Source organism: Empidonax traillii, unplaced genomic scaffold, assembly GCF_003031625.1.
Source record: "Empidonax traillii isolate 1590-97213 ecotype Southwest subspecies unplaced genomic scaffold, ASM303162v1 scaffold10:size5872457, whole genome shotgun sequence".
NCBI lineage: Eukaryota > Metazoa > Chordata > Aves > Passeriformes > Tyrannidae > Empidonax > Empidonax traillii.
In genome coordinates, this window is record NW_020955203.1 from 5,025,098 (window position 1) to 5,043,266 (window position 18,169).

An 18,169-nucleotide genomic window follows, 5' to 3' on the forward strand; every position below is an offset into this window, starting at 1 on the left:
CGCCAAACCAGCGTCTCCGCTTGCTGATCTGCAGGAGCGGGTCTGGCTCACCCATACTGTGGTCCCGGTCGGTGAAGGTACAGGAGGAAGAATTTCTGCCAGATCAGTGGCATGAGAGGGTGATCTGCCGGGGTAGCAAGGGCCTGGTGAGCCCAGCGGTAGATCATGAGCCTCTGAAGGGAAGGGACGATGGGCAGCTTCAGCTGGTCCTGGGCTTTCTGCAGAAACAACACTTTCAGGCAGGTGTTCTGCTGTAAGAGGCTGTCACAGGTTAATTTAACAGAGTAACACGGCATGTACACTCGGTAATTACAGAGGAGAAAACTTTGGGAACAGTCACACATCTGTTCCAGGTCTCGAAGGATGAGCTGCCCAAGCCCACAGCTATGCTGGAGAGCAGAGCTACACCTCTGATGCTTAAAAAAAAAAAAAAAAAAAAAAAATTAAAAATAGCATGATGGCTATGATGCACGGCCGACATATGGTCCATTGGTGTTAATTACAGCTAATTACTGTTCTTCCTCACAAAGGTAGATGCTCCTGGTTCAGATTTCCAGCATGCTACTTCCATCTTTTTCCAGCCTACATTCCATAGTTCTAGTGAAAATTAAAAATGTAAAGTAAAACTAACGTGAAGAAAGACTGCAGAAGGAAAAGCAGAACAAAAGGCAAAGCAACATCTGAGTAGCACCATCCCCCTATCAGCAACAGCACAGACCCACTAAATCACTGAACAGTCCCCCACCAAGCCTCCCTGGACTGTGCCTGATGCAGGGGAATGCAAGGCTTTTCCCCAGCTCCCAAATCTTAGAGCAGACCCTGGCACTTACCTCATCCCCTCCACCACACCTTGGGAACCCTCAGCATCCTTTTCCCACACACTACCCACATCCTATTTGTCTAAAATCAAGAACATGCAAGCAAAAGGACAAATGTTTTCCAGACTAGTTTTCAAGGATGCAAGACATGCACCAGCCTGGACACAGCCCAGGCAAACCTGTTTTCATGGGGCTTCACTAAAACAAACTGAAACAGCCGAGATGAAGGATGGGTCAGAAGTCACACTTTGAGACTGGACAGCTTTGCTTTCCACTTGCTTTGCTCCAGAATTTCTAATTTGAATTAGGTCAAAGAACCTGGAAAATGCTTGCAACGTGGCCTAGAGCACACCTGATTAAGTGCCTCGATAAGGGAGAGACCTAAAGAGTTCTGAAAGCCTTGGAAAATAATTCAGAAAATAGAGAAGAGAAAAGGCAAAATTCAGATCATCTGAGAAATCATCAGTTTGAAATGTAGACCCTTTTTCCCACCTGAAAAATAAGCACTCTCCACCCTAGTGGTATAGAGTAAATCCACGAGGCATTCAGATGACCCAGAAAGTCATGCAAGAGCACAAATTAGTGAGTGAAGTCTGAAGTTTTCTGTATTATTTGCATGGTAGCTTTTAAACGTAAAGGAGCTCAAACGTACTCAAAGTGTAAAAGAAAATTTCCTTGGGGTATATTTTCTCCTGTAAAGCCAGATAAAGCACTATTTATTCTTTTATCCTGGCAAGTACATAAGACAAATCTAAATGATACAAGGGAACACTTTTCTCTCTAATAAAAAGGGATGAACAGTTTTCTTACCTTCAAAGCTTGATCAGGAGTTAAAGAATTAATAACCAACTCCCCCTCCACAACTCTGCGAAGCTGTGAATCTTCCTCAAATATTGACTCCATATTTAACACCGTCCATGAAAACCAGACCTGGACAACACAGAAATAACAGAAACATTGATAACCAAATAGTAGGGGTAGGATCAGAAAGCTTGCTGCTTTCTTAAGAGGAATATGTCTTTGACAGATACCCATTACAAAGCTGGAAAAAGCAGTATCACATCTCAAGAAGAAAACTAGTTTCCTCTTTATCCTCACATTCAAACTTCCCCTCGGTATTTTGTACTATCTTGGGAAAGAAAGGGAAAAGGAAGGACAACAGACAGAATTATCCAGAGAGTTCTGGAGGAAACAAACTTCTCAAACTCAGTAAAATAAGATCTCCTTTCTCCCACCTGCACTACACGTCTCCATTTGTGGTACTGCAGGGTTTTCTTCCTTTTTGCTTGAACAAGGAACTCAGGCAGAGGGAAAGCAATTAAAATTCAAAATATTTATCAGATAAAGACTGATCTAATAGAAAAGTCAGGCTTTACATATTTTCTCTTATTAAATAGATCAAGAGCAATTGAAGATTAGAAAGAAAACTTAACTACTAAATCCCATCACATGAATTCTTGGACACAGATTAGACAGACTCTCTCATTGGAAAATGTCCATGTTCCCTTTAGTGTAATAAACCCACAGGATTCTCTTAGGCTAAACTGGGATTGCATCACAAGAAAACGAAAAAAGAAAATAAAAATCGCTCTGGGATAGGAAGAAAAAGGCAACAAGAAAAAAATCTGCAAAAAACACACAGAAGCAGGGAGAAAAGAGCCCCCAAAGCACCTGTACGCTGCTTATCCCATGGCAGTTCACACAACACCATCACTTACCTGAGAGGGATTGGCATTGCCCTCCACAAAGGATGGTGTCACGTTGCCTGCCACGATCCAGCTGACAACGGAAGACAGCAGACTTTTGTCACAGTGATAGCCCAAAGCATTCTGCACAGAAACAGAAAACATTTGGGTTTTTCCTTGTAAGGAGCAGTAAGATTTAGAAGCTTTAGGTAGTTCAACTTAGAAGATTTAGGTATGTCACTCAACCTTCGTCCAGGTTTCTTTCGGACTCGTACTTTCCCACCTTAGCTCAGTCAAGCACCACTGAGATGCCTGCTTGTACTTCATTTCTTTTTTCAGTGAAAACATCCTGTTTCACTGAACAGTGTCTGTTTTATTCCTGGAGAGGGAGCCCCATTTTTGTTCTAAACACACTACTGAACATATGGAATGCAAAGAACACAAGCTATGACAGAACTCATATGAATGAAAACCGTGTCACAGATCGGTTTTAATAATTACTATCAAAATATCAGATGTTTCATTGATTCTGACCCACTCAGAAGCAAATCAGACAACCTCAGTATCCCTTATGCCAGACTGCCCAGAGAAGCTGTGGCTGCCCCATCCCTGGAAGTGTCCAAGGCCAGGTTGGACAGGGCTTGGAGCAACCTGGTCTAGCTGAAGCTGTCCCTGCCCATAGCAGGATTCTATGACTGCTCCTGTAGCACCTCAGGAAAATACATCCACATCAGAGCCAGAGTGAGCAACAAACAAACTGATCATTCACTCGAGATCCACACCAACACACCACAACTATTTACCTTGTGCTGTTGGTAGAGCAGCTTTTGCACACAGTCCTCTTGGCCGTACTGAAAAGCAGCTTTACACAAGTCATCCAGCAAGCAGAGTGTTGCCCTGTCCCTGTGCCACAGCTGCTGGCTGGTGAGGACCTGGACCCAGAACTCCAGTACTGCAGCTGGCCCCACTCCATTTGGCCGGTCGCTTGAAAAAATGTGATTCTGCCAAATAAAAGCGTAAAATCAGTCAACAGATTGCAGCGTCGATTCAAGGTTAAGCATTTACTGAAGAACTGTTTAACTTGCACAAGGCTGTGGGGCATCTATTTCCGAAGTGTCACCTGCTGTTCCTGTAAAAGGACTTCCCAGAGTAGGTCTGTTTCCCTTACTCTATTCTAATGGTTACATGGCCTCGCTCCTTGACCTCTCTGTGCTTAAAAAAATGCTACTGTTCCCTAACACAGCAACATGCTTTTCATCCCAAAATGAATCCCCAAAAGCAAAGCTTTCAGACATTATTATGCTTGCTGCATTCCGCAAAAACACGAAGAAAGTAGCGCTTGCATATTATATTTCCTTTTTTTAGGCAGTTTTGGCCTGGAATTGGAAAATTAAATTTTCCAAGAAGTCTGGAAGGGAAACGTTGTTATGTCCAATATCACATGCACCGCCAGATTTAGGCAAGTTTAAGCAGAAGCATTTCAGGAAACCAAACCCAAATATTTAATGCTTGATGCAGGGCATTCCCTGGCTGCACAGCTGCCAAATTCAGTATCCTTTCCAACCTTAAACACCAACTTGGTCAAAATAGCCTGGTTTTAAATACTCTTACCCCCCCCCTTTTTTTTAAAAATAATCTTCTTACCTGTATCATACTACTGAGCAGCTTAATGTTTTCTCCATAGTTCACACCTGTCAAGTGCTGTGTCACTTTATGGGTAACCTGCTGGGTAACTCCTTGAGGGACTCCACTGTCCAGATGAAGGAACATTTTGATGTAAGTTAAAAACCTAGGGATGTCAACAAATGAAATTAACTCTAAAATACCTTCTACTACATAACAAATAGGAAAGCTGCATCTAGGGAATTTAAAACCAGCTCAACTCCACCGCTGACAGACATATCCAGGGCTCTGACTCACAACCACAATGCAGATTTATCTGCTCCACTTTAGCCATGTAATGGGCACAGTATGGACATTTCATGGCAGACTGTAATTCAAGGCAGCTGATCAGGACTAAATACAGTTCTTGATCTACATCAGCACTCAAATCTAGCCCAGGAGTTGTTTGGGAGACTGTCAAGTGGTCCAAGACAAAGGCACCTCAGCAACCACATTACAAACTGACCAGGACAGACATCTGTTCAGCACTTGACACACTGTGTCCCTACTGATACTGCCTGCTGGTCTTTCTCACTCATCTAACACCACAGCTCCGTGAAACACAGCTGTCTGAAGAAAATTTCTGTGGCACAGCAGCAGCATCAGTGACGGCTGTACACGTGGTGTCAGCAGGACACACTTCTACAACTACTTCCCTCTACCACAGTCAGTGCCAGAAAGTTACTCAGCACAGAAACCAGATGTACTTCCACCATCACATTCATGCTGGATGCAAAACCCTGTGTGAAGCCACGCAAATTTAACAGGTAAGATTAACTTTCATTGCAATTATCGTAGAAGAAGCAAATATATATATAAAATAAATAAATAAATAAATAAGCGTATCATGAACACAGAATGCTTACTGTTCATTCTTCAGGAGGTAATACTGGCAAGAGTAAAACAAGGGTACAATTTTATCCAGCACATGCACTACTGTTCTCAGATGTCCAGACTGGACGAGTACACCCAAAAGAGGGATCCCTTCAGCACAGAACTTTTCAATGCTGTCAAAAAAAAAAAAAAAAAAGTATATAATTAAGAAAAACATATTGACTATTAGTAGAAAGCAAGAATGGGTGTTGATTTATTCTTTATAAACCGAGATGTAAATACATTCATAACTTTACACTTCATCTTTGAAAACCCAAACAGCTAAATCCAGAGCCTTTTATTCAGCTATAGGAATCACTCAATTGCTGACAGACTAGGTAAGCATTTCCTGCCCTTCTGTGGATTTGTGTCCCATCTTCCAAAAATCCCTGGAGATGCGGGTCTTCATCCATCTATCAGTTTAAAGCTTGATGGTGTTCCCTTACCTAACCAACTTGCCTCCCTGTTCAGGCAAAAGAAGAGCCCACAAAGGGAGTTTCACGTGTTCTGGCTTCGACATCTCAATTTGGACGACGCTCTGCACATCTCCCTTCACTATTTATAAGAGGACCTCAGAGGGTTTCCTTACAGCAGGTACTCAGGTGGTTGCAGCCGATGAGATGAATTCTACTCTTAGTGTCCAGAAAACTCAGCAGCAGCAACTTTTTTTGGTACACTGCATCAAGTTTTGCCAACTGAGAAAAGCTGCACACTGGAAAAAGATGTAAATCAAGAATCCTGTGTCTACTCTGAGGTCATGAAAATGAAATATTGTATTAAGCCACAACCACACAGTACAGCGCTTTGTTTCTTCTGCTCCTAAGCGTAACTGCCCTTGAGTTTTTTCATGTGATTAATAATTGTGGTAATTTTTATACAGGAGAAGGATATCAAATGATTTTTTGCAAGGTCAAACAGAGAAGGTGCAGGGGGACAAACTAAAGAGGTTCTTTGGTTTTTTATTTCATGCTGGAAAAATTGCCACCCTCAACCAGAACAGTATCAGTCTCAAATTAATCCAGTGCTTTGAAGTATCTATAATGGCATAATCTTATTATCAAGCCATCAAGGCTTGGAGAAGGAGGAAAAAAACCTCAATTTCTCTTGAAAGAGTAACATAATATTATACACAGAAAACGAGTTGGCGAGAATTTTGAATAACAGATAATTAGAGATCACAGATTCAGGGAAAACAGAGCTGGTAAGGACTGATTAAACTTTGTGTGTCTCTATACTTTAATCAACCAGTATATTTGATTATGCCCAAAAGCCTTACCAACAAATGAGCTGAAAGCACTGGTTAAGACTGTGTTGAAACTGAATTAGGGTTATGAGGTTCAGAGGTTAAAAAGCTCTTTATTTCAGTAAGTGTGGTTAAAAGTTACTCCTGTCCAGAGAAATCATGCTAACCCCCAGTTTCAGTACTATTTCTAATTACTGTTTTCACCTTAACATGCAGAAGGCAAAAAATACTATAAGCGAAATAAAGGAAGCATTGTGTTTTCTGAAAGAATTCAGGAAGAATTCCTTCACAGAAAGAGTTGGCAGGCATTGGAATGAGCTGACCAGAGAGGTGGTGGAGCCACCATCCCCGGGGGTGTTCAAGAAACAACTGGATGTGGCACTCAGTGCCGTGGTCTAGGTGACACGATGATGTTTGGTCAGAGGCTGGACTCAATGATCGTGGAGGTCTTTTCCAACCTAAACGATTCTGTGATTCTGTGAAACCGCAGTCACAGAATCACAGAATGATTAGGGTTGGAAGGGGCCTCTGGAAATCATCTAGTCCAACCTCTCTGCAAAGGTAGGGTCACTTGGAGCAGGTGACACAGGAACGCATCCAGATGGATGTCTCCAGAGAGGGAGACTCCACGACCTCCCTGGTCAGCTGTTCCAGTGCTCTGCTACCCTCAGTATAAAGAAACTCTTCCTCACGTTGAGGTGAAACTTCTTGTATTGTAGATTACGGCAATTGCTCCTCTTCCTATTGCTGGGCACCACTGAACAGAGTCTGGCACCATCCTCTGACACCCACCTTTGAGATGTTTATGTGCATTAATGAGATCCCCTCTCAGTCTTCTTTAGGCTGAACAAGCCCAGCTCCCACAGTGTCTCCTCATAAGAGGAGCGTGACAGACCCCAACAGACTCCTCAGTGCCTTGCATCACAAGTCCTTTTTGATTCAGACAGGCACAAAGAACTTTAACAACCCTCAGCTCGCCATCAGGGAGGTTGCTCAGTCACTGGGGCCACCCATCCAAGGCAAACACACACGGGAAGCAGATACCTGTGCCCCAGGGCGGTCATGGCCAGTGCCAGGTAGCAGCCTATGGGCATGTTTGCCTTCACAGCCTTGAGCAGGGGGTGCAGCGTGACCGACTCGGCCGCGTCGAGCGCGCTGTCGCACAGGGGCACGGGCGGCCCGCCCTGCGGCACCCCACGGTCATTCCTGTGCAGCTTCAGCCTCAGGATCAAGCTCCAAGCCCACTGGTTGAAGGAAGTCTCCGGTGTTTCTCCGTACCGAACGATGCTGGCCAAGTAGGAGACCTGGGACAGAGGAGCAGGAGCAGGAATGAGAGGGAGCGCAGCCCTAACAACAAAGCACTGGGGCTCCAGTCTGGAACCCGGATGGGCCTGCTCTTCTGTCACAACACCGTGACACAGGAGCTGGCACATGGTGATCTCTGGGGTCCCTTCCAACCCAAACCTTCTGTGATTCTACCATGAGACCAGCAGTAGTTATTATTCTTTAGACGCACCATGCAGTTTATCTAAACACTCCGTTCCGACTGCCTTGATTTCCACCTCCTCTCCCTACCCCTCCCATCCTTTTTAGTAAAGGCTGTCAACACTGTTTGCCCAGATTTTTCCAAGCCAGACGTGGATCCTGGATTGAATTTTGATCTTACTAAATAAAAGAGAAGGCCACGCAACAACCTGCCGCAACGTTTACAACGTTTAAGACTGCCAGTGAAAGGAAACAGAAAAATAAATGCAAAAAAGCAGCATGTGTCAAAAAACACCCCCAAAACTAAAACCTGGCAGCCTTTCCTTAGAAAGAAGTCTGTAATGTGGACAGGCAGAGTCTGTGCCACGTACATGTGTCCATGGTCATGAAGATCCTGTCTAGATCAGAAAGAATTATAAATCTTGAGGAGAACGAAATATTGTACACGCTCTGACAGAGTAGCGTAAATTGCTCTCAGAACAAGGGTACAAAAACCTAAGCACTATTTTCTCTCCAATTCCAGTTACAAGCTCAGGCAAGTCAGGACAGAGCCCCCAGTACAAGTGGCAGCCAAGGCTGAAATAGGCTTAAAATAGAGAACTCCTCTAGCTGGCACAAGACAATGAACCATGGCCAAGTAGTGCAGAGGGGCAAGTCAGAAAAGAGCAGAAACAACAAGGAACATGAAGAGTCTGGGAAGCAAACACGGGGGTGAAAAAGCACGTGGAAGGGGGATACACTGTAAAAGAAATACTGAGAAGACAAGGCAGAAGACAAGATAAAGACAATTTAGCACAAGGCTAAAAGCTCTGAATAGATAAACAGAAGCATCTTGGATTGAATAATGAAAATTGGGATTTTTTTAACCCTGATCTTTCTGTCCTTCCATTCCCCTTCTGTAACTTGGAGCTATCCCTTCCTCAGCGACCATTGTGCTGTAAAATCAACGCAACAGACGTTTGTGGGGTGTTCAGGTCACACAGCACTGACTGAAAAGCTCCTGAAGGCATTAACACCTGAGTCTTCAAATGAGGTAAGACTAAGAGCTGGAATCACAGGGAGGATGTCTCTTGTGCTCCAGGTTGTGACTATTCAACAAGAGATCTACATGGGGGTCCAAACTAAAATATCTATTTCAAGAAACATGGGGAGAGAATATTTACAAGGGCCTGGAGTGACAGGACAAGGAAAACGGCTTCATACTGACACGGGGTAGGGTTAGATGGGATACTGGGAGGAAATTCTTGGCTGTGAGGGTAGTGAGCCCTGGCACAGGCTGCCCAGAGAAGCTGTGGCTGTCCCTGGATCCCTGGAAGTGTCCAAGGCCAGGTTGGACGGGGCTCGGAGCGACCTGGTCTAGTCCCTGCCCACGCTACAGATGATCTTTAAGGTCCCTTCCAACCCAAGCCATTCTATGATTTTATGATTCTCACACAAATGTTCCACATAAGCCTAACAGCTGTTTTCAAACAGCTCTGTGGGTGCAGACAATACTGAACACTGGTATGTTATGGTACTCCTAGCAGGACCAAGAAAGGGCATCTTAAAAAAAAAAATAAAACAAGGTCTTGGCTTGCAGTTCTTCCTGTTTATCACTATCCATAAGCTAGTGCCTGTAATTCTGAAGAAGGGATACCTGTTTTATGCTTTCAGAAAGCAGCCCAGCATATGGTTTCTCAGAGAGATATTTCTGATACGCTTCGAGGACCATCAGTGCAACTTCAGAATGGACAGCTGGATCCAGATGAAGAGCATTCTGCTAAATACAGAATCAGAACACAAAACTTTATGTCCATTTAAAAGGTCTCTACAACTGTATCACACAGATGCGCTACAGAGAAATAAATATTAAGCTCTTTCTGGCAGTTCAAATTAAATATTGCAACATGCAGGCAAAATCTTGCCCATAAGAAAAATTCAACCCAACATTTAAGAATTCTGGGCTCACATGGGGCAATACACAGATAGATTATTAAAAAAAAAAAAAAGAAAAAAAAAAGTTGATCACAATCACTTCCCATGTGCATTTCATGAATTTATAGCAATTAATCCAAAACCCCATAGATGCCATTTTAAATTAAGTAACACAGAAACTGGAATTCTTCCCTTTAAAAGCAAACCCAAACCACATCATCACCTTTTTTGTACGAAAACACAGAAATTCCTCTTATCAACCGCCATGCTAAGGTTGCAATGCTAAAATGGATCAGAGAACACAGACAACAGAATTTTTTCTCCCTATCTGTTTCTCTCTGACATAGCATTCACCCTTGAGTGGATCCTGAACTGATGGAGCTCCTGGAGTAACCCAACACATGGACCAACTTCCAATCATTCAAATAGTGCTCAGGGTTCTGAAATTTTTCATTTCAATCATTAGTTTTCTTGCATTATGAAAGACATACCTGGATACCAGCAGGCAAACTACAGCCACACCAGTCTCCTACACACTTCTTGGAAGAAATCCTCAATTTCTCCAGCCAGAGGTATATCTTAATCATAAAAACTGTACCGTCAGCTGCTTTATCTTGTTTACAGAGAGGAAACTCCCTCTTAAATGTCTCTTTTAATCTCAGTTACATAAAAGCAGCATGAGCACAATGCTGTAAAATTACTGTGAAGTTTCCATCCTGTGACGTTAAGTGCACAGACATTATATAAAACCTGCAATTAACCGTTTTCTTGTTCACTTCTAACCCCAGGTTGTGTAAAGCTTTTGCTCTGAAAACCTGAGGAGTTTCAAAACTGTTTTCAGTACACACCTTCTCCCCAAATCCCCAGTTCAGCCCTTCCAGGATAATGCAGGCAAGCTTATTCTCCACTGCTGTCAGGCTGTAATTTAATAGCCAGTCACGAATCAGCGCTATCTCGGATGCAGAAGGCTTCCACAGGTACAATGGCAGCTCTTTAAACAGGTACAAAGAGACCTTTTGAGGACAGAAAACAAAAAGGATAATCAGGACTCAACACCACAATCAGCATCATGCCCTTCTGTCCTAAGGAGTGGCACAACCAAAAAAACCCCACAGACAGGTCTTTACACAGTCCATTCATGCCAGGACATATCTTGTGACTCAGTCTGGTCATGGCCTCTGGTTTCAACTGCTTTAAGTGATGGACATTGCCACTTACCATCCCAACCTTCTCAATGGTCTCTCTAATTCGATCCAGCAGTATGGAAATAATCTGTGTGTGGATGCTGGCAATGGCTCCCAGGAGTTCTCGACCGACCTTGGAAAACGCCTCTCTTGTGGCAAGGCTAACGTAGGACACCTGGGAATATGAGCAGGAAGAAGTTACTGCTCTTGGCTGGCCTTCACTGGCATTGAAATAAAATGTCTTTTGGGAAATACAGAACAAAATTGCTCTGGTAATTGGTGCACTAACATTACTGATAAATGCCAGTATTAAAATGAAAATGACTGCCCCAGAAGACAAGGGAAGTATTATGTATCAGTGCTCAACACAAATTCCAAAATTAAACACAGGACCAACAAAAAAAATTGCAACCAAAATCTAGAGACAACAACAACAAAAAAAAACCCACAACACAAGCAAGTTCAGAGCTACAGGTTAGATCTGCACGAGAAAAATAAAACAACAATGCAAAAAAAAAAAAAAAAAAAGAAAACAAAAAATCCCCCCACAACCAACACATTTTTCTTGATTTGTTTCATTCTGGACTTGTTTACAGAAAAGCTGTTCTTTTTCCCAGAAATAAAAAACAAGTCCTTCAGGCTATTTTCATTCAGTGACAGATTACAAATCTCAGAAGCAGCACTTTCTCAGTTCCATGGAAGAATAAACAACAGAAGCCGAGAAAGTTCCACACCTTCCACTGTTAGAAATAGAAAGAGCACTTCCATCCTTCTCCCGAATGGACCAGTAACATTACCCACCTCATATATCTCCAGAACAATGATTTTGATAAAATCCTCATCAACATCAGCACGTTTGGTTTGTGCCATCTGAGCAAATGTGGTGAGCAGACAGATTTCTTCCGAGCAGTTCATTGATTGGAGATATTTTTCAAAATTTTCAAGGTGCTGTGGGTCTAGAAAAAAAAGCCAGGTGAAAGAAACATGATACAAGAAGTGTTATAGGACAGATATCAACATTTATACACTTACTGACACTCCACTCCCACAGAAGGAACCAGTAACAAAGGAATTATAATCACTGGAGTCTTGTAAATTAGTAGCCTCTCTTCAGGAGTGGCTGAAATTCAATTTTTAATATTATTTTAACTATGCCATGTCAATCATCCACAGGAAGAACTGCTTGAGTCTTTCTGCTTTTTAAAAACAGTATCACAGTTTTGGCTTCCATTACACACTGAAGCAATTAATTCCACTGATTAACCCAAATTATATTACAAGATTCTAGTTTTAATCAGGACACAGCCAAGAGAAGATTGAAACTCAGTCCATCCAGGCACAGCAGAGAGGTGTTGATCAAGATGAGAGAGACCACCCATTTCACATCCCATGACCCCAAGCAGAAGTTAAACTGGGGGGACCATCCTATGCTGATTACAAACAGAAATACTGCAAGTATCTTACCCTGGGCTTAGATTAGGCCTAAGAGTTACAAGGAAACGCCAGATTCAATTTCTCAAATGCAACACAAGAAAAAATACTGGAGGTTCTTCTTTGGAGCATATCTCTGAAAACAGAGGACTGAAGCTGCACAGGAAGGGAGGGTAAGAGATGCTCTCATTCAAATTCAGGACAGGTTTCCTCTTTAAACCCAACAGCAAGATGGTGACAAACACAAATAAATATTCCGTTCCTAAGGGTGGGGGACAACAGGAAGGTAAGGGTACAAGGAGACCTCCACGGGGCTTTTAAATAAATTAAAATTAAATAATATTAAATTAAAATATTTTATTTAAAATAAAATAATTTTAGATTAAAATAACGTACAACTAAATAGAACCTCTACAGCAAAGCAAGGACTGAAAGCAGCATTTGGGCTGCAAGAAAGGTTTGGAGAGTGGTCTGCCTCCCCTGAAGCACAACAGCACGCCAGTAAAGCACTTTTTACAGTGATTTTACCACAGCAGTGGCATACACAGAAAAAGCACTCATTGTGGCACTCAGCTACCCAACCTGCACAGGCACGTGCTCAGCAGGCTTGTAATTAAAACTCTTGCACTTGGGTTACAGTCTATTTTAAGGCCTTTCAAGAATTTTGCAACTGTACTTCAACCTGAGAAGGTCAGGCTTGTACAGGCAAAACACCTCATGAGCAGCAGGCTGGAGGATTGTGCAACTTAAGAAACAGTTTTTCCATACAGTGGGATAAACTATGCTCCTGGCAGATACAGCTGACATAGAGGGGATGTCTTATATTTAATCCTTATGGCAGAAGTTACAGGGAACTGTGTTCTCTTGTTGTTAGCAGTCTTTTTTAGGGTAATGCAGAAGGACATTAGGAAATGACCATGCCATTACTGTACCTAAAGGCATAGCACAGTGACCCACAGCGTGGGGAAGAGGTTGTCTGTGGGCTCCTCAAAACCACACCAAGCCATCGCCTGAGACTGAAGGATGGCGACAAGGAGTGAGGCCAGAAGGGACCCTCCACTTAAACCCTGTCATCTCACAGTGGAGCCACAACATTTCCACCACGCACTTGCCAACTGAGCCCATTCTCTTCCTCAGGCCACACTACAGTTCAGGTTCACAAGACACCCTAAAAATCAGTGGCTCTTTAAATCTTGCTCCTGGCAGTAAGGAAACTGACCAGGAATGGAATCCCACAATGCTAGAAGGGTCTGGCTTAGAAGAGGCCTCAAGGATCACCTCATTCCAAACCCCTGCCGTTGGCAGGGATGCCACTCGCTGGAGCAGATTGCCCAGGCCCCCATTTAAGCAGCATTTGGACGCTTCCAGGGACAGGGCAGCCAAAACCTCTCTGAGGCTGTGCTGTTCAGCAGGTCCTCGCTGTCATTTGCAATGGAAGCAAAGATAAAACCGTTCGCCCTGCATTTATAAAACTTAAGAGAACGCGTGCTTGTGATCACACAGGGATGAAATATCAAGGGGAAACTACTTGGTCCTTGTTTGTCAATGAAAACATGATATCCACAGCAAGTTTGTTAACATACTCAAGAATACCTCAAGTAATTGGATTTTCCTTAATTCCCCAGAGGGGTATTTTATTATACTTGGTATGTCTGTAGGGGTTGTCCTGGCAAGTTCAACTCCCTCACAGCACTCCATTTCATCAAGCTATTTCTGACTATTCCTTAAAAGCGACTATGCTCCCACCTCTACATAATGTAAGCTTAAGCTTCCATCAATTACCAAGGCTTGCTTCCACCTGCAGATTCGCCACTCTTTTCTCAAGCCTAATTTGGGAAGGAAAATCAATAAAAAAGGTTCTCTCCCAAGGGAACGTTAATGTCATGGTCTTCCCGGGTATTAATTACAGTAAATTAGTTTTATATCGATGCCAGTGAAGATATTTCAGAAGATTAGATGGATTTCACTGAAAGAACTGTCTAGACATAGGTGAAAAACAGTCTAGTGCTGACATCACCCACTGAGGAGAATGGAGAGGATAAAAATATCCTGCATCAGCACATCAGGGAATTTAAAACACAACAAGTTAGCTAGAAGCAAAGCAATGCCTGAAAAAATAATAATTTTAAAATTAAATCAGTGTTTGTTACTGCAACTCACAGCATCGTATCACATTCTCTTTGAGATGCACTGAAAACTGTACAGCAAAAAGAAAAATAATAAAGTCATTCTACTGAAATGGTGTTACTGTTGCTGCTTTGGCTGGGAGGTGCTAATTAGATCAGTACTTCATCAAGTGCACACAACTATGGTGTTGACACCTCTCTCCCACTCTGTGCAAATTGCATTAAACGTTAGCTGAGCTTGCACAGAGTCAGGACACTCAGTGACCTCTCAAGATCCCTGTTTTCTTCTGCTTCTCCACCACCAAAATAGGCACCTGGCCTACCAGCCAGCTGAAAAGTAAAACTGACAAGAATGAGATTTGCTCTCCCACAGGACAGCAAAGAGGCTGTGAAGTAGGGAGTTCCTGCTTTGTTTACCTGTCCCCCCTGTCAGTCAAGTCCCGAAATATTTTCCACGAAGGCAGCAGCAAAGGGAAAGTAGCATTCCAGCTGGCCTCCAAACAACTCTGCTACACCTTAAGCCACCACAGTCACTGTGGAGATCAACACAGGACAGAAGGCAAGAGGAAACAGAAAGGAAAGGTGACATTTAAGACAAGAAACGCATCAAAAGAAGGCTTGAGATAAGGGAAACACATAGTTGTGGAAGACAAGCAGATCTCCCACAGTGTGAGTAACTGAAGCCAAAATTAGCAGGTTTGGAGGGGGGAGAAAGGGAGAAAAATATTATTTATAGAACTATCACCAGCTCAACAGACAGCTAAGAAAAAAACAAACAAACAAACAAACAAACAGAAAGAAACCAACCTACCAAACTAACACTAAGTGATACAGAATTCTCTATTTTAGGATTTAAACCTCACTCTCCCAATACTATTAAAAGTCAAGATGGGAAGTGGTACAAGAATATACAAGATGTACCAACTCCATGGCACTCTTGCAGCTCTGAGGCAGCCAGGGAGGAAAAAATAAATGGACAGTAGATCTGACAACTGCTGTTAAAATAGGAGTTTGGACAAACAAGTACTGGAAAACCATGAAATGCCCAAGACATTTCTAAGGCCACTGGACCAGTCATGCTATTGAGGGCGTATTTAGCAATGCAACCTGCAAGGAATTAAACCCACAGCTGCTACAGCGGCAGCTGAATGGATTAGAATCAGTTCTGCGGGTAGGAATTCTACCTTTGAGTCTTTCCTTGCAGTCAGCAGGTTGCAGAGCAGAGCAGAGCTCCTCCAGGTTCTCGTTCTCAGCACAGTGCATGACAAAGAAGAGCCTCCAAAGCATGTTGCTGGATAGTGTTCCATAAGGCATCTCAGACATGAACAACCAGACTCCCAACCTGTTGGATTTGAAGAGGCAATTAGAAAACAGTTTCACCCTGATAGATCCCAACATTTGAAAAAGGAGACCTATGCCCACATTTCTGCTATACAACAGAACTGGGAATTGTGAGGGTGTGCATTAGCGCCTCAGACTCTGAGTTAACATCATTCTGAACTGAGCAAGTCCTCAGAGCTTCTGCCAGATGCTACAATCAGTGGCATAATTCCTCCCCATCTTGATGCTCCCAATGCACTGAAAAAAATCCCACCTATTTCAGTCCTAAATTTAAGTCATTTAAGCATTTAAAGCTACTCCAAACCCCATTTTCAAACATCTAACCTCCTCCAAGATAAACCCAGTACAAATCAATGGGGACAACCCACCTTTTGGCCTTCAGAACATGTAGAACAGCCCTAAAAAACAGCTCATCAAACTCCAGCTGCAATTTTTCCAGAGAGTAGGGATGTGCTACTGGTCCGTAGTGTCTGTTGCCACTAACGTATTGGGCCCAGTGGTCACTCACATGACAAAGTATCATCCTACAGCAGAGCAAATAAAGTCAAAGGGGGATCATCAAGTATGTCATCACCACATGAAAACACAGACAAGGCCAACCAGATCAGAGTCTAGTCACAAGATACATGGCCCACCTTTTGCAGAGGTTTCTACAGAAATTCCATTAACCTAAAATTTCTGTGTTCTCCTTCCTTCGTTTTCCAGGCAAACAATGCAAATTGTTCTGTTATACCAAATTAATTTGTGTGAGACCTTCGGAGTCTTAAGATAACCATACACCATGAAATGGCAGTACATGCAGAAAGCTCATTCAAGAAAAATTATACTGTAAAAGTTACTGCTCACATAACACAAAAAAAAAAGCATTTGTTACCAATTTAACTCTATTCCCTCTTGAGAATGTGCTCCTAGAAGCCATATATAAAGTGACTGACAGAGATTTAAAAATAAAGAGCAACTTTTAGGTCTTGATTACATTTACTTACTGCAACAATATAAATGACTTTTCAAGGAGCAAATTAAAAACCCTAGAATAATTTTGGGTAACAACAGAAAGAAAGCAGTTAGCATTGGATATAAATAGGGGTGCTTTAAGGAACTGTTAGCTGGATTTCAGTGACTTCGCAAGACAAGCCTAACCATATCACTGATGGAAGTCAGCCTCGTGCTCCACAGCTCACCCTGCTCCTTTGTGCCACAGCATGTAGATTCTGCAATTCCCCATTTCACAGGCAGAGCTTCAGAATCAAGGACCCTGGGATTTCAGATTCCCAGACTGGCTAACCCTGAACTGACCAACTCTGAGAGCAAAATCTACCCAAGAACCGTTTGGGTGGGGGTTGGCTTTTTTTTTTCAGTTGTTTGATGGTTGGTTCTGGGGTTTTTTTTAGCAGCTCTGAACTTTAAACCAGACTGTATGAAACAGATTCAGTCACATCATAGAGAAAACGTTCTCTTACTTGATGAGATGACCAATTCTCTTCACAAACTGTCGGTACCGTGCTCTGTTAAACGTTTCTAACCCCGCAGACAGAACTTCCACTAAGGAGTTTGCAAAGGCAAAAATCTTCATCATCTCCTGAGGAGACGTTCTCTCAGGAAAATAAGCACCTAAGACCAAGACAGAAAAAGAAGACAAAAAAAAAAAAGAATGTAAGTTTTGGGTTTTTAATTAACTTAAGAAGCAGTCAAAGCAACCGCTCACCATGTGGCTGGCAAATAGTGCATAATTTACCAGCTTTATAGTGAATCGAAATGTATGTTTTTGTTTATGAAATGAACAACGATACCTGTTAAATATCAAAGTACAAACAAACTATGGAGGTTATAAGAGATCTCTAGTAAGAAATTATCTTCTTGCACTTGTCCAGAGATTTTGCAAAAAAAACCCAAAAAAACCCAAAAACAAACAAAAAAAAAAAATTGAGAAAAATCACAGTAACATTACAGCTAAAAGGCAAGGGGGAAAACAGTTCTGGAAGCATTTTTGGGAGTTAACTACCAACCAGATCCAAACTCAGGGAAAAGACTCTGATGCTGTGCATGCTTGTGATGCTGTAAGTTTCCAGTTTATACACATGCTTCCATATATACTTGCATGTCATCCACTTAGCCTGTGAGCTGTTGCTCAGGTTCATTATTACTTTGCTCAGAGAGTCTCGAAATGCAGCAGCATTCTAGGCAGTGGTAGCAATTAGCACAAGCAAAATGAAGAATAACTCTTCAGCAACTGACTTACCTCCAGCCTTAAACCCGAGGAAATGCTGAAAGAGTTCGTGGAATGGGAACTGTGACAAGAGAGCAATCAGGTCGTCTTCCGAAAGCAGAATCCAGCTTGTTTCAGGATCCTCATCCTACAGACAAACACAGGTGCTCTTAGGGGGTTCACAATAAAACAAACGGTAAA

At 42.6% G+C, this 18,169-nt stretch overlaps 1 protein-coding gene across 1 annotated transcript in view; it reads right to left on the bottom strand.

Moving 5' to 3' along the window:
* The window catches only part of EPG5 (ectopic P-granules autophagy protein 5 homolog), a 53,768-nt gene that overhangs the window by 24,423 nt on the left and 11,176 nt on the right, over positions 1-18,169 (bottom strand). The window contains exons 8-22 of the mRNA XM_027885803.1: positions 18,002-18,116; positions 17,223-17,373; positions 16,131-16,286; positions 15,606-15,763; positions 11,666-11,820; positions 10,899-11,039; positions 10,529-10,693; positions 9,403-9,525; positions 7,326-7,585; positions 5,032-5,172; positions 4,148-4,292; positions 3,307-3,504; positions 2,537-2,647; positions 1,629-1,748; positions 52-218 (exon numbers count right to left, since the gene is read on the bottom strand). Coding sequence (XP_027741604.1) covers positions 52-218; positions 1,629-1,748; positions 2,537-2,647; positions 3,307-3,504; positions 4,148-4,292; positions 5,032-5,172; positions 7,326-7,585; positions 9,403-9,525; positions 10,529-10,693; positions 10,899-11,039; positions 11,666-11,820; positions 15,606-15,763; positions 16,131-16,286; positions 17,223-17,373; positions 18,002-18,116 — 2,306 coding nt within the window. The remainder of the gene's footprint in view (positions 1-51; positions 219-1,628; positions 1,749-2,536; positions 2,648-3,306; positions 3,505-4,147; positions 4,293-5,031; positions 5,173-7,325; positions 7,586-9,402; positions 9,526-10,528; positions 10,694-10,898; positions 11,040-11,665; positions 11,821-15,605; positions 15,764-16,130; positions 16,287-17,222; positions 17,374-18,001; positions 18,117-18,169) is intronic.